The sequence below is a fragment of the Temnothorax curvispinosus genome, unplaced genomic scaffold, assembly GCF_003070985.1.
Source record: "Temnothorax curvispinosus isolate PA1 unplaced genomic scaffold, ASM307098v1 QBEX01014901.1, whole genome shotgun sequence".
Classification (NCBI taxonomy): domain Eukaryota; kingdom Metazoa; phylum Arthropoda; class Insecta; order Hymenoptera; family Formicidae; genus Temnothorax; species Temnothorax curvispinosus.
Genome location: NW_020224681.1, coordinates 423,947 through 438,134, shown reverse-complemented (window position 1 = coordinate 438,134; position 14,188 = coordinate 423,947). Strand labels below are relative to the sequence as shown.

Genomic DNA, 14,188 nt, shown 5'->3' with positions numbered 1-14,188 from the left:
ACATAATTTTTACATACATTTTAATCGTGCTTTTTTGTTTATTTTCTCTTTTTCCTTTTCTTTTTAATTACTATTTTATCATGACAGAGAATCAATTGTACACGTCATTTAGCAATGAGCAGGCATTATCGGTAATAAAAGAAATGTTATGTACATTTCTTTATCACTTAAATTATTTAATTTATACTTACTAAATAGTTAATAGGTACAGCAAAATATAAAATGTAATATTTTATCTGTACGTAAATATTTTAAGAAATTTGATGCTTGCTACATAAACATATAAAATAAGTAATACAATTTTCTTTTTACATTGCAAAAAATATAGCTATCTTCTTCATAATGTCCCGTCATATATTTTAGACAAATCTATGTGATTGTGCGAGCCAAGACATAGTATTCGATCTAGAGAAATATAGCTTCTATCTCGACAAGATTCGAGCATTCTTTGTGCCTAGTCTGGAATACAGAGTCCGTTCTTTGTTGGAAGAGTTCGTGTATAGCACAAATTCTCGATGGGTTAAGCAGTTTCCATGTTTCAAGAAATTCATCGACATAATAGTTATGTGGAAGGATCCTCTGAACAGAGTCGCCGAATATGATGTCGGTACGATGGGAGAAATGATGAGAAATATCATTAAACGCATGATAAATGACAATCTGATCACCTGCTTTTTGGATTCTGTCATTGTGCATCATAGATTGAATAAAGTTTGTTGCGAGCTAGACACGTTGGGCATCGAGGACAATATTTTAAGAAGCTTCAACGTGTGGAATTTTGTCAATGAACGGGACTTTTTGCTGGATTGCAATTGCTTCACGTATGTTACGTTGTTGAGAGAGATTTTTTACCAAAAATTTAAAACAGAATATGCCAAGTATTGGCGATTGAATGATCATTTATTTAACTGACAAGTCCTAGCTTTGATGAAAGATTATAATTTCTTTATTAAATGTTTATCGCGGATGCTTTAGTTCTTTATCGGTTTAGATGAAATAAAATTATGTCTAATTCTATTCAATAGGGGCTTTAACCCGGTACCCTGCAATTCACAAGGATCAATCAAGTATGAAAAGGCAGTCAAGCCTTTACCAAAATTAACAAAAAACGTTTATGACAGAAGTAATGAGCGACCAACAACATCAAAATATCGAGAACATCAACGGAAACTTGATCGAAATCAAAATTTTCTTCAACGAAGAGAAGATACTTCGAATCATTATTCTACATGTGTTGCAACTGGATCCCAAAATAATAGCATTAATAAAATAAATAGATTTTTTAATGAGCAACCTTGCAATACTAAATTAAAAAAGATACGGAACGGTTTGAAATTAAAGATAATTGTTCATAAGCTATATCTAGAAGACTATAAATGTCCGACATTTTCGAGCTTTAATGTCACTCGCTTACCTTTGCCTTGCAAACCGAGCAATTTGGTTGAACGAATTTTCGAAGCTGATCCATCCTTAACCGAATCTTGCTTGATAGTGATAAAACAAAAGTTCGAAAGCAGCATATACAATGTTTGCTCGTGTCTCAACAGCGTTCTCGAAAAATTAAATATGAAGCTGATAAAAATGTTATGTCTCAATTGTGAAATATATCCTGGATATATTAGTTTCAAGTTAAAAGCTAGCAATATCAAAAAATGTTTCTTTGTCGCGAGAGTACCGATTTGTCAGAATGTCTGCAAAAGTACGATTCAACAAGATTACTCTATTTTGTCCTCTAAAGCAAATTCAAATTCAAGTACTGAAATTAACGAATCCAAATGTTTTGATCAATATGAAGACAATGGTGTGAATTTTAATGATACACTTAAGCGTGTTGATGATGAAACTGAAAAGTTTGACACACGCTGTTCACAATTGGATCAAAGCTTCATAAAAGATGAAATGGCGATAGATATGTTGCAAAACGAGACAGAAAATAACAATGAGAAAAAGATTACATCCATTACTGAAAATGTTTCGAAATATGTTCAAAACCTTGCGAACTCCTCTTGTAATAATTCTTGCAAAGATATTATTGAAGACATATCTAACATGACGTTGTGCGTTGATAATTCTGAAGAAAGAAATGGAGAATATTATAAAGTTTTGAGTTCAACAGAAATCAATTGTGAGGACGATGTGGAAAAATGTAAAAAACGAATTCTTGAGTCGAGTAATTCTATTACAAAGACTGACACGTCCGTACAATTAGTAAACAATGGAAATTGCATGTGTTTATCGCGTGAAAACTTTATCGAAACAAACGATGAAATAGAAAACATTTTTAGTAACAAAGATTTGGACAGTTTTTCACAGACTACAGACACCAACGAACACAATTGGATTTGTTCATCGAATAACAAATCGAATCTAGAAAATGAAGTTTGTAATATTAACACGTGCACCAGTATTACGTCATTCGCACAAAATTCCGAGTATGACAAACAATTAGTAGAATTAAATTATAATCATTTCTCAAACAATAATATTGATGCGATCGATGAACGCTTTGATACGCAAGAAAATGATAAGTCATTAAATTCGACAAAAGTGGAAATTGGATGTAACTCGTGTTCTTGTCAACCTGATAATTTTATAGACATCACAGTCATTGATGATATTTCTAAAGAAAATATTGTTTATGCTTTTGAAACATCTCAGGATAATTTTGATGCAGTGAAAGCTCCAAGTACGAGCTGTTCCGAGACGGTACAGACATCACCTAGAAACAACAATTTGTTAACGATTTCCGTTCAAGAGCCTAGATCTAGATCAATGATATTATCGGAAGGAATCAATGTGGATACATGTTGTTCACGAACAGTTTGGTTGACATCTGACGATGATAAAAATATATCCATTGAAACAAGCGATAAATGCAATGAAATAGCTAATCTTTCTACTCATGCTTTAATTATTTCTAAGAAAGAAAATAAAGTTCTTCTTAATACAAATAAGAAAATTTTCTATGTGAAAGATGGAGCGCAAAATTTTATTACATCGCCGAAAAGATTTTCCACATCGAAGGAAAGATTCCGATCCAACGAAGACTCAAGAAGTTCCGGTATCTCGACAGGAGAGAGAGAATGTCTACGCGTGGGAAATCACTCGACGTGTGCGACATCCAATGCATCGCTATACTATCGGTCGTTCGTAACGACAAGTGAATTCACGATGAACAATAAACAAGATGAATTCCAAAAATCTAATAAATCGAAAAAACTGTCGAAGCTTCGCGGACGCGGATACGTAAAGTCACGGAACGGTATTCGTAAAGTAACTTCGACAACGATCAAACACAGGACAACATCTCGCAGATATCTAAATGATTATCCTACGGAAATGCGACCACAAACGATACTCGCGATGACAAAGTTTCGCAATTCCGTCGACAAGTCTGTCGACAGAATAAAGCGTATGATTCGCGCAAAGCTAGGAAGGATATTGTTTAACAATAAAATAAATAATAACAAAAAAATAACCAAAACTTTTTGGAGAAATGAAGAATCTTCTGAAGATACTAGATGGAAGAAAACAAATGGCAAACGTATGAGACAGGTATACTTCTTGTTAATGTATTTTAATTAAATATTATAACATTGAAAATTTAATTCTTTTAGTTTCTTTAGCTTCCTTAATATTTGAGTTTAAGATTGTTTAATTGTTTCCATTACCGGCTTCGAAAATTAAAAATCTATCTAGGTTCCTCATTTATAATTTTCAAAATGGGTTTTTTTCAATTTACCTATTTTCTATAGGGTTACAGCATAACTTCATGCTCGACTTGTGACTGTTGTGGACAAGGCTATACCATATCTTCTCGCGAATCTTCGAATGTGATTTTATCAATTCGTAGAACAAAGAGAAAAAGAAGAAGTGCAGAAAATATAGAGTTTCGCGACCATAAATTGACTGATGGTAGTAAGGCTTTGTTAAGCTTTCGCTCGATCAAAACTTCTCCATGGTCTTATGATTTGCTAACTTCTACAACCGAAGATATGGAAAAGCAGCAATTAAATAAAAACAATCGATATGATAGAAAGAAAAAAATTAGAAACGTTATAAACTGCAATAGAAACTCCCATCGATGCGACTTGAAACATTCTGGAACAAGTATAACGATTTCTTCACAATCGACCAAAGTATCTTTCACGTGTAAACGGCAAAAAGAGATATGTGATAATAAGCGCATTTGTGAGAGAGTGCATAATCAAGACCAACTTGAAAATGAACAAGTACGGCATGAATATGGACAATATGGGAACAAAAACAAATATCGAGGTGTATATGTCGGTAGTAATGAATCTTTAAAAACATCATTATCACACTCTTGGAGAGGAAATGCCAGAAATGTACATCAACAATTTAATAGTATATCGCAAGTAAGAAATGTAAAGAGATTTGGATCTACAAGGAAGAATCGACAAATATTTGAGAAAGATGTGTCCGATCGTTCCGATGATAGTCTACAATCCAATGATAGTCTACGCAAGAAACATATCTTTTCGATTTTAACCGATGCCTATAACGATTATATGGATGATCTCGACCTAGACTTCAAGTTGAGATTGTTGAGATACGTGGAACTTTGCAAGAGTGTCAAACGTTCGTTGATGAAAACATTACGACCAGACGACATTTATGAAATTAGCACGGCATCGGTACTTGATAGCGATTTGTGAGAGAGTTTGATTGATTGTAATGTTGATAATCTCTCATCGATGAAATAATATCGTTAATATGTCGCGTAATGATATATTCAATGTTGATAGCATATACTTTAGCCAACGTTAAAGTTATTAAAATTCCGTTTGTTTCACGTCCCTTTCTATGAATTTCTTTTTATAAAAATCGAAAATAATAATAATAGTTGTTTGAAATATTAAGTGTACTTAAAATGCACTAATGTATACGCTAAAATAAAAATATTATGTAATGATTACAAAATATCAAAAACTATCCAGTGTTGACTTTATAACAAAACTATTTTGTATGACTTATATCTTAAAGGTGATAATCCTGGCACGTATGGCACACAAATACATTATTCAAGAGCTTAAATAAAGATTATTTTGTATCATTGCGATTATTTTGTAAATTTTACAAAAGATTGAATGAAATAAGATAAGACTAGATTAAATGCCTTTCTTTCTCTCTCTCTCTCTCTCACTCACTCACTTATAGAAGCTGTAAATAAAAATTGACTTGGATGTTCTTATCGCATAAAGAGATACAAAAGCATTAATTTTTTTTGTTAGAATAACCTGTACGAGAGGGAGAAAGAGAGCTTGTTGGCAAATCAATTCCCCTTTATGGATTAAGCTGTATTCCCGCAGGCGTTCGTTGGCACGTCAGGATGATAGTGAAATCCGAGTTATTTAGGGCGTCCGACTTCGAAGAGAAGATAAAGTATTGTACGAACCATTGAGAACAGCAGCATCCATCCCTCCAGGCAGATCGATATTTCCTGGCAACCACCGGAAAGGGTGTCTACCCCCCGATCGCTCTCTGTTTGTAACAATGCAAGCTGGCTACCGAATCTAAAGATGGAATTTTCGATATAATCATTTTTTAATCCTTGGCATTCACATCCTAGAAAATTTTATTAAAGAAAACTGAAATTTTAGATATCGCGAAACCACTTATCTCAATTTTAGGTACTTAAACAGATCTAAAGTCAATGTTTACGCAGGCAAAATTTGGAAAGTTTCCGTCATTTATCTCAATCTATTAAGATATGATTATTGACTTTAACGGAGAATTATCGCTATTTTAAATTCTAAAGATTTATTTGCATGATGATTTGGGATGACACAATGAATCAAATACAGAATATGGAGTATATTGTAAAAACTCAAATTTTATTATATACCATAATTGTATTTCAAATATTTAATTGATGAAAAAATTATCTTTAATCGTTTGTAACTCGAAAATTTAATAACGACAAACTTGAATCTATACTGATCAAAGAATCTAAGATTGTAATATATAGATTTTCAGAATGTTAATTTTAATACAGTTAGGTTTAAATATTATCTTTATAATTTTCTAAACTTGAAAAAATTCCTTGAGTAAACATGCCTTGAGTTTTTAAAATAATTAACAAAATTTATTGATAATAAAAATGTGATAACTGTATAAGAACTTGTTCTCATCTTTCCGTATTAAAAAATCTATTAGAAAAATAGACCCGACTAATCGCTCTACTCGGTTGTCAGTTTCTCAGAGAGTTGAATTGCGCGACTGCCTAAATAACGCAGCGAAATCTCAACATACCGATAATGCGTATGTTATCCGGTTAATAAATCAACCTTAATGCCGTTACTTTTTTTCCATGCGTGCCGTTTTGTTGTTGCAAAATTTTCGGCCGGGGTGCACAGGAAGCTCCGCCTGGAGTCGATCTAAAGGGGGTTGTGACCGCTGGTGATTGGCTAGTGATATCGATGCGTCGTTCCCGACGATCCAATCGCATCGCTGCGTCGAGACGCGCTGACGCCGTGGCCAGAAGTCAACTTCGTTGCCGCCGCCGCCGCCGCCGCCGCCGTCGACGACGACGACGACGACGACGTCAGGCGACGTCGACGACGTTCTCCGTCGCGTACCCCGCGCTACCGTTACCCACTCCGCTCGTAATTGTATCTGGACTTAATTATTGGTGAGTCCCGCGAATTTTCTTAATTGTTTCCGATATTCGCCGTTTGTTTAAGTTTCGTTTAAGTATAAACAATATCGAATTATTACTCCATTTTGCTTGCAAACGAAATCGGAGATAATCCTTTTGTGCAACCCTGTGTCTTTGCGGGACAGAACAAAATTTGGAAATCTCTACTAAATGGTGATGAGATCATTTACTAGTGATGAAGACAATTGTGAGATTTCGATATTAGTGAAGTGATAATGTTACTCTCTCTCATTTAATGTCAAAAGTAAAGATTTGCATTTAAATCTCTTAAATTTAATTCTTATCCACAAATTTCTAGATTGGATTGGAATCAAGGAAAAGATTCTATGAAATACTGTGATTAAATAGAATCAAGAAAAGTGGTGACAAAATCATTTATTTCCCGTTTGGTCATTTTCTACTGATTGCGTTTGCTCCAGCTGGAAATCTCTCATTTCAGAAATTCGGCACTAACGATAAATCGTAAAGTGGTGATTTTGTTTGTGAATTTCTAGAGCGATTTAAGTAGTACACGGAAAATATCTAATTTTTGCGTTCTCTTTTGTGAGCTTATTAGAGCAGTCAGCGAAGCATTCCAATAGTGCCAATTGTGATCTTTAGATATGTGAAATCTGCAGTGCGATAATTGGTCTGGCCGTCGATATTATAATACTTCTAATGCTTTCTATACTCTCATAATGAATTCATTTAGACTTGGTTTGCACGAGTGCCCAAGGCTCTGAGATGTCGGCGCTCGTTTGCTCCATTCTTACATTGATTAGCTGTAAATTGAGTTTCTATTTTAATTAAAATTCTCTTTGAATATATCGCGCCAGATTCTTCCTCTGTTAACGTCCTTTATTATTTATTCATGAAAATGAGTATATTTTTCTTATTGTGAGTTTCTATTTTAATTAAAATTCTCTTTGAATATATCGCGCCAGATTCTTCCTCTGTTAACGTCCTTTATTATTTATTCATGAAAATGAGTATATTTTTCTTATTGTATGTTCCCTATGTCATTTATTTTATTACTTTATTTTATCACTTTGTTCTTTATGTTTCAGAAAAAGAAACACAATATCAGAGAATATTAATTGCACTGTTAAGCGTGTAAAATATATTCTGTCGTCATACAATTCTGATTCATACAATTTTGATCCAATGATTCTTGTCATTAAAGAAATTGTATATTAATTCTTTTTCTTTTTCAACAAACAATGTGTCTGTTAAAATATTATCTAAATTCATATTTTACATTTCTCAAACATATCATTATACATATATAGATATTAATAGCAAAAAATAAACGGGGCGCGAAGTCACGACGTAGAGCATGAGAGTGCCGAATGTCGCTCAATGTCCATTAAGTTGAGTCAGCGTGTCCCATATACTCATCATTCCACCCTAATTCGTTAACACGTACTGTGCATTTTGGTGCCTTTTATCTGTCACGTGCCATTTTAATATCCGAGAGCCATTGTCCTCCGATGCGCCTCTTTACAATCGGCGCAGCACCCCCGTAACGATTTTTGCAGGCTGCACGCTCCATCATGCAATGACGAAGATTATAATCTCTACGACGAGACTATTACAGTTGTACAGTGAAAATACAATACAAAACAACGCGAGCGCGAAAAGAATACTTAATTTTCAATGTAAGCTAGTGAGAAACTATAATTTAAATAAGAAAATATATTGAAGTGTTAAGTACAAAAGTTAAAATAAGATTTATGCAATGTGTGTGTGTGTGTGATACTATTTGCAAATATAATAAAGTTTATTTGCACTTTATGAAAAATACGAAAACTATTTCTAGCCCTAAGCACTTAAATAATTGTATATTCAAAGTTTACGTATGAAAATTTAAAACATCTTGCAACTAATTTAATTTAATGCTAATTTTGTAATTTAAAGTACAAGTCAATTCGCTAAAATCCACGTTTATTATATCTTCCTTCACATACACACACACACACACACACACACACACACACACACACACACTGTATCTTAATTAAGAATAAATTCAATTAAAATTTTCTGGTTTAACCCAGATGCGTCTCCGACAAACTTTAAGTAAAAAATATGACCTGAGTGTACGATCGGTGAAACGTTTCTTCTCACAGTTTTCTACCCTCCGAAGATGCTCCCTCGAGAGTTCGGGGATTAGGGGTGGAGAGACTACCACTCCAAATAAACACTCCTACCCGGATTCCCCCTGTGCCCGTTCTGTAGACTCTATATATTCTACATAGACATAGCAGATCTTTCTGAAAGAAGCTGTAAATGGCCGAAATGCAGCAGCAAAACGATAGCTATTTCTAAATGTATATTAAAAACGTATAAATTACTTATAAAATTTTTAATTCCAATATTAATTTTAGAAAATATCTTTAAAAATGTATGTTTAATATTAACATTTAAATTATCTTCTGCTTCACAATTGCGTTTAACATGTTTTATTTGGAAAATTATTATGTAATATATGAACTTGTTATGTATATTTTATATACTTTGGTTTTCATATAAAATAGCTTAATTGTATTAGATTTGTTATTATTACACTATAGGGGCTGCCAAATAACACCACGGGCGATAGTATAAAATCACGAAGCAACCCCAATAATTGAAAAATGTCCAGATTTGCAGCGGCGGGTCTCGTAGCCTTCGACTCCTTCAAGACGAAAGCGTCACAGAAATTATCCGGGTAACATATTGCATACATTTATAATAACGTATTTAATATTTATAAAACTATAAATATTTTTTTGTTTGTATCATTGTGTCATGAATGTGACTTTAATTAAAGAAACTGATTATTTCAAGAGAGTGATGAAAGTTGAAGTAGTTGAAAAATTTACTATTCAAATGTGAGAAGATAATTTATTTAAAGGACACCAACTCTCTCTGTAGTAGATTCAGAAAAAATACCGGCGGTTACGAAGAGTTCGAAGCTTCGTGCGAGAATAGCAAAGACAACAAGGGATTTGAGGATGAAAGAGGATACAGCACGCAGCCTTCATTCGAGTCACTTCCGGAGCCAGAGAGACCACCATTGCGGCATATCGATACTTATTGCATGCCAGAATGTCCATGTCTTTCCAAGAGGTACACCATTGCAACGCTAGCTTGTATAGGTAAGAATGGATAATAAATTAGAAGACAACTTTCAGATTATTCCAACTTTATGTTAATTGTTTGCTATTCTATTTCATATCCTATTACTATAAAAAAAATGTATATCTTTTATAACAAATTTAAACTTTTTAAAATAAGTATAACTGTAGATAATCTTTCACCATGATTTTGCGAAATAGAAGAAAATATTATATTATCATATAATATATAAATAAAGGTAAAATATATATATATTTTTTATTGTTTTAACTAATCTAATTAATATTCTTTTAGGATTCATTATTTCGTTCGGTATGAGATGTAACATGGGCATGGCCAAGCTCGTCATGAAAAACAGTACAGAAGGCGAAAATAACACTGTCAAGTTCAACTGGACGGTCGGCATGGAAAGCGCCCTTGATTCGTCATTCTTCTGGGGTTACCTCGTAACGCAAGTACCCGGTGGTTTCTTCGCGTCATTATACCCTGCTAACAAGATATTCGGCACAGCCATCGCGATATCTTCCTTTTTGAATTTGTTGGTACCCGGTGCGCTAAAGGTAGACCCTATCGTTGACATGGGTGTGCAAGTGTTGAAAGGACTGGTTGAGGTAAGTACTTAATGAAAAATTGAACAAAAATAAGGGATAATGTTTGAATATTTATATGTATATGTGTAAAAAATATTCATCCATGAAGAATTTATTTTTTTTATATACAATTCTCTCAGCTATAATATATCTAACTGACAATATATCTAGTTTGAAACTTCATTCTCCAGTTAATATGTTGAACTTTGTTTAATTAAACAAAAACTGCTTTGTTGCAATTGAGCTTAAAATAAGATATAATAATTAATAAAATTAAAATTATGAGATTAAACGACGTTACTGACAATGGGACAAGTAAAAGGTTATACGAAGAAATTTTACTTTATCCATAATATTCTAATCATTTGGTTGCAATAATAACCGATTTTTATTTTTTTCAGGGTGTTACGTATCCAGCCTGTCATGGTATTTGGAAATATTGGGCACCGCCTCTAGAGAGATCGCGTTTGGCCACATTAGCATTTTGTGGATCGTACGCCGCAATGGTGATAGGTATGCCGCTTTCTGGATACCTGAGTTCCTGGTTTGGCTGGACGGCATCGTTTTACTTCTACGGTAAAGAGATCTCTCGCCGCGTGTTCTCAATCTCAAACATATACATATAGAGAAAGGAATATTTTGTGCTCTGTTGTAACAATAAATTACTATAATATTTCGAGAGCAGCCACAGGGAGCTTTATTAAGAATATCTACTAAATTTATTTATTCATAATAAACTGTTTTACTATACTTATTGTTTTATAGTAACAATAAATCGATTCTTGTTTGTCGCAATAGCAAAATACAATTGCTAGAATTAGGCTCGTCTGTTTTAGAAGCAAACGCATTTTTCTCCGAACAAATTTGCTCATCAATAATCGTCAATACAGATTTTATGAAAAAATTATGTTCTAATGATTATAACGACAAAGTTTAATTGCTTTCACATGGAATATGTAATAGCAACGACAGCAAAATTACTTTACTTCGTACAACAACACTAACAAAAGAAAATATTGTGTTAGTAGATGCAATTTTTAACGATGAATCGTAGGTGTCTGCGGTTTGATTTGGTATGGTTTCTGGTTGTGGTTGACCTTCGAAAAGCCGTCGAAACATCCCTGTATCTCAGCTCGCGAGTTACGTTACATCGAGGATTCGCTCGGACAAGGACAAGGACAAGAGCAAGCACCTGTGCCCACACTAGCGACGACTCCCTGGCGCAAGTTTCTCACTTCGATGCCCGTATACGCCATCATTGTCGCTAATTTCTGTAGATCGTGGAACTTTTATCTTCTGGTACTCTTCCAACCACGTTTCATGCACGAGTCTTTTGGCATGCCGCTTGTCGAGGTAAATAATATTAATAATCTCTCGATAAAACGATGATAAGTAAAACGTTTTATTTTAATATATCACGTTATTGTATAAAAATTAAAAATGATACGCTATTTTACGATCTAAATGTAAGTATAAAATGTATAAAATACTTTTTATCTCAACATTTTGACAGACCGGAGTCATTGGGTCGCTTCCACACTTGCTGATGACGATGATTGTACCTTGCGGCGGTTTGCTGGCGGATCACCTCCGTAAACGTGGTATCATGACAACGACAAATGTGAGGAAGCTTTTCAACTGTGGTGGTTTCGGTATGGAAGCGCTCTTTTTCCTAGTGGTGGCCCATGCGACGACATCCAAGAACGGAACCGCTGCTACGGTCGCTCTCGCGATTGGTGTCGCGTGCAGTGGTTTCGCCATCTCTGGTTTCAATGTCAATCATCTGGACATCGCACCAAGATACGCCAGTATCTTAATGGGCATGTCTAACGGGATTGGCACCATCGCTGGTCTGCTGGTTCCTTTCTTCGTGGATAATATCACGGAAAAGAAGGTATGACGAAGAGTATATACTTCTTCGATCACGAATTTAACAGTGCACAAGTTAAGATTAGTATAAATTTAAAAACTTCTGTACAGGACCCACACAGCTGGCGGAATGTTTTCATCATAGCTGCATGTGTACACATTTTCGGAGTGACGTTCTATGGCATTTTCTGCTCCGGTGAGTTGCAACCTTGGGCCGATCCCACTTTGGAAGAACAAAAGAGCTGGAATCCCATGGATGAATTTGGCCAGACCAAACCGCCCGTTCCACCTCCGCCGAGAACTATGCAATCCGAATTCATAGTAAGTGCTCAAATTATTAATAATTATTTATCATAAATATCATAATAATCAGCTTTATCGCAGAATCATCGCGTTCAAATCATCGCGCATTTAATCCTTAAATAAACATCAAAATTGTTACACACATATACTTGCAAATTGTTATACTTTTATATTTTTAAATACAAACATTATTGGCGGAATATAATGCAAGATATATCTAATAGTCTACTTAAATTTGAAAATTTATATATATTCTTATGAAAAAAGTGTATTTTTATTATATCTTTTTGCAATAAGAATGAGATTGAAAGAATAACCATCTTTTTCCAGAAACAACCGTCCCGGGACGGAACTGTCACTGACGACTGGAATACTTACGAGCAGTCACCAGCTGAAAATCATCTGTACGCCCGACAGGACAGTAAAGGCCCCGTGATAAACTACGGCTCGACAGAGACCAACAGGAACAATCCATTTCACTCAACAAATCCATTCGCCACGGACGTTAACGCGTCTTTCGTACAACCACCGGCAACGGATGACTACACGCATGACATCGTGCAGAATCAGCAGTGAAACTGAAAATGGTCGATCACTGGATAGAATAATTGGATACGAGAAAAGCAGACTGCTTTCCCGAGGTTGTAGATCATTCGTATCGTTACTATCGTTAGCTGTCAATCCCATGCTATCCCGGCTCTTCAGACATGCCGCATCTTCATTAATAAAACTCGCGGAATTGAGACTAGTAAAGATCAAATTTGAGCTGCGCAAATAATTTTATTCCTCTTGAAAGGATAAAATCATTAAAATTATTTATTTTTCTCTTTAAAGAAAATTTAATTTTAAGAAAAATTAATGGCAATTTAATCTAATTCTAAATGATATTGAATTAATCTTCAAATTTAATTTTATAAAATTTCGAAAAAAAATCGTAAAATATTATACGTTGCATATAACTTAATAAATTAGAAATTGTTCTTTATGTTAACAGAATAGTTTATCACTAATTGAATATGTGTAATTGTGGCATGTCTGAGGCCGTATGTAAATAAGATTTCAAAAAACAACCATATTTTGAATTTTATGAATCTATACAGATGACCAAATGTTGAAAATACATTTCTAAATGTATTTTCACGTTTAAAATTCTCGGTAAATATCAAAAGAAGGAAAGAAGATACAATTTTTCTGTTGAGCGTAATACCTAAGAGTGCAGAGAATGGCGCTGTGAATAGCCACGCGAATAAGTCAAAATTATAATACAAGCGGAATCTCGCTACGCTTTTTAAATTAGCGAGATCGATCGACAGATGAACCGCTATTTATTAATGTTATTTTGTCACAGATACGCGCATTTATATTGCTGCTTGCAGCAATGTGTGATAAATGATGGAAAGTGGGTGCACATTGCATGCATTACGTTATTTAAAAAACGACAATAAGTCACTTGCTGCAAACGTGCCTAAAATGAGTCTAAAGATCGTTTTTCTGGTTTAAAAAATTCAACTGGGAAAACTTTCTATCTCTATTCCTCATTTGTCTTCGAGTGTACTCTTACTCTTGAAAGTAAAAAAAAAACAGTCGAAACCATAGAAACCAGAAACGGCAGAAACCTTGAAAATGCATTTTATGTATAATAATA

The 14,188-nt window shown here is 34.2% G+C and overlaps 3 protein-coding genes across 5 annotated transcripts; all 3 read left to right on the top strand.

The window, feature by feature from the left end:
• The first annotated feature begins 80 nt into the window (after positions 1-80).
• On the top strand, positions 81-1,052 carry LOC112465122. Its single transcript, XM_025032524.1, has 2 exons — positions 81-131; positions 364-1,052. Exons 1-2 carry the CDS (start codon positions 81-83, stop codon positions 910-912), a joined length of 600 nt encoding a protein of 199 aa, XP_024888292.1. The 3' UTR covers positions 913-1,052.
• On the top strand, positions 979-4,871 carry LOC112465103 (the record flags this gene model as incomplete). Its single annotated transcript, XM_025032494.1, has 2 exons — positions 979-3,555; positions 3,756-4,871. Coding segments are annotated over 2 exons (3,501 nt in total), but the record flags the coding sequence as incomplete, so codon positions are not given.
• A 1,678-nt stretch (positions 4,872-6,549) lies between these two features.
• Positions 6,550-13,387, top strand: LOC112465130 (vesicular glutamate transporter 1-like). Of its 3 annotated transcripts, none has more exons than XM_025032533.1 (9): positions 6,550-6,655; positions 9,235-9,371; positions 9,581-9,801; positions 10,076-10,392; positions 10,773-10,947; positions 11,426-11,724; positions 11,885-12,265; positions 12,352-12,561; positions 12,874-13,387. In XM_025032533.1, exons 2-9 carry the CDS (start codon positions 9,298-9,300, stop codon positions 13,117-13,119), a joined length of 1,923 nt encoding a protein of 640 aa, XP_024888301.1. In that variant the 5' UTR covers positions 6,550-6,655; positions 9,235-9,297; the 3' UTR covers positions 13,120-13,387. The 3 variants fall into 3 exon arrangements, with proteins under 3 accessions (XP_024888301.1, XP_024888299.1, XP_024888300.1); XM_025032531.1 differs by having other exon boundaries at positions 9,578-9,801; XM_025032532.1 differs by lacking the exon at positions 6,550-6,655 and adding an exon at positions 6,662-6,926 and having other exon boundaries at positions 9,578-9,801.
• The last annotated feature ends 801 nt before the right edge of the window (positions 13,388-14,188 follow it).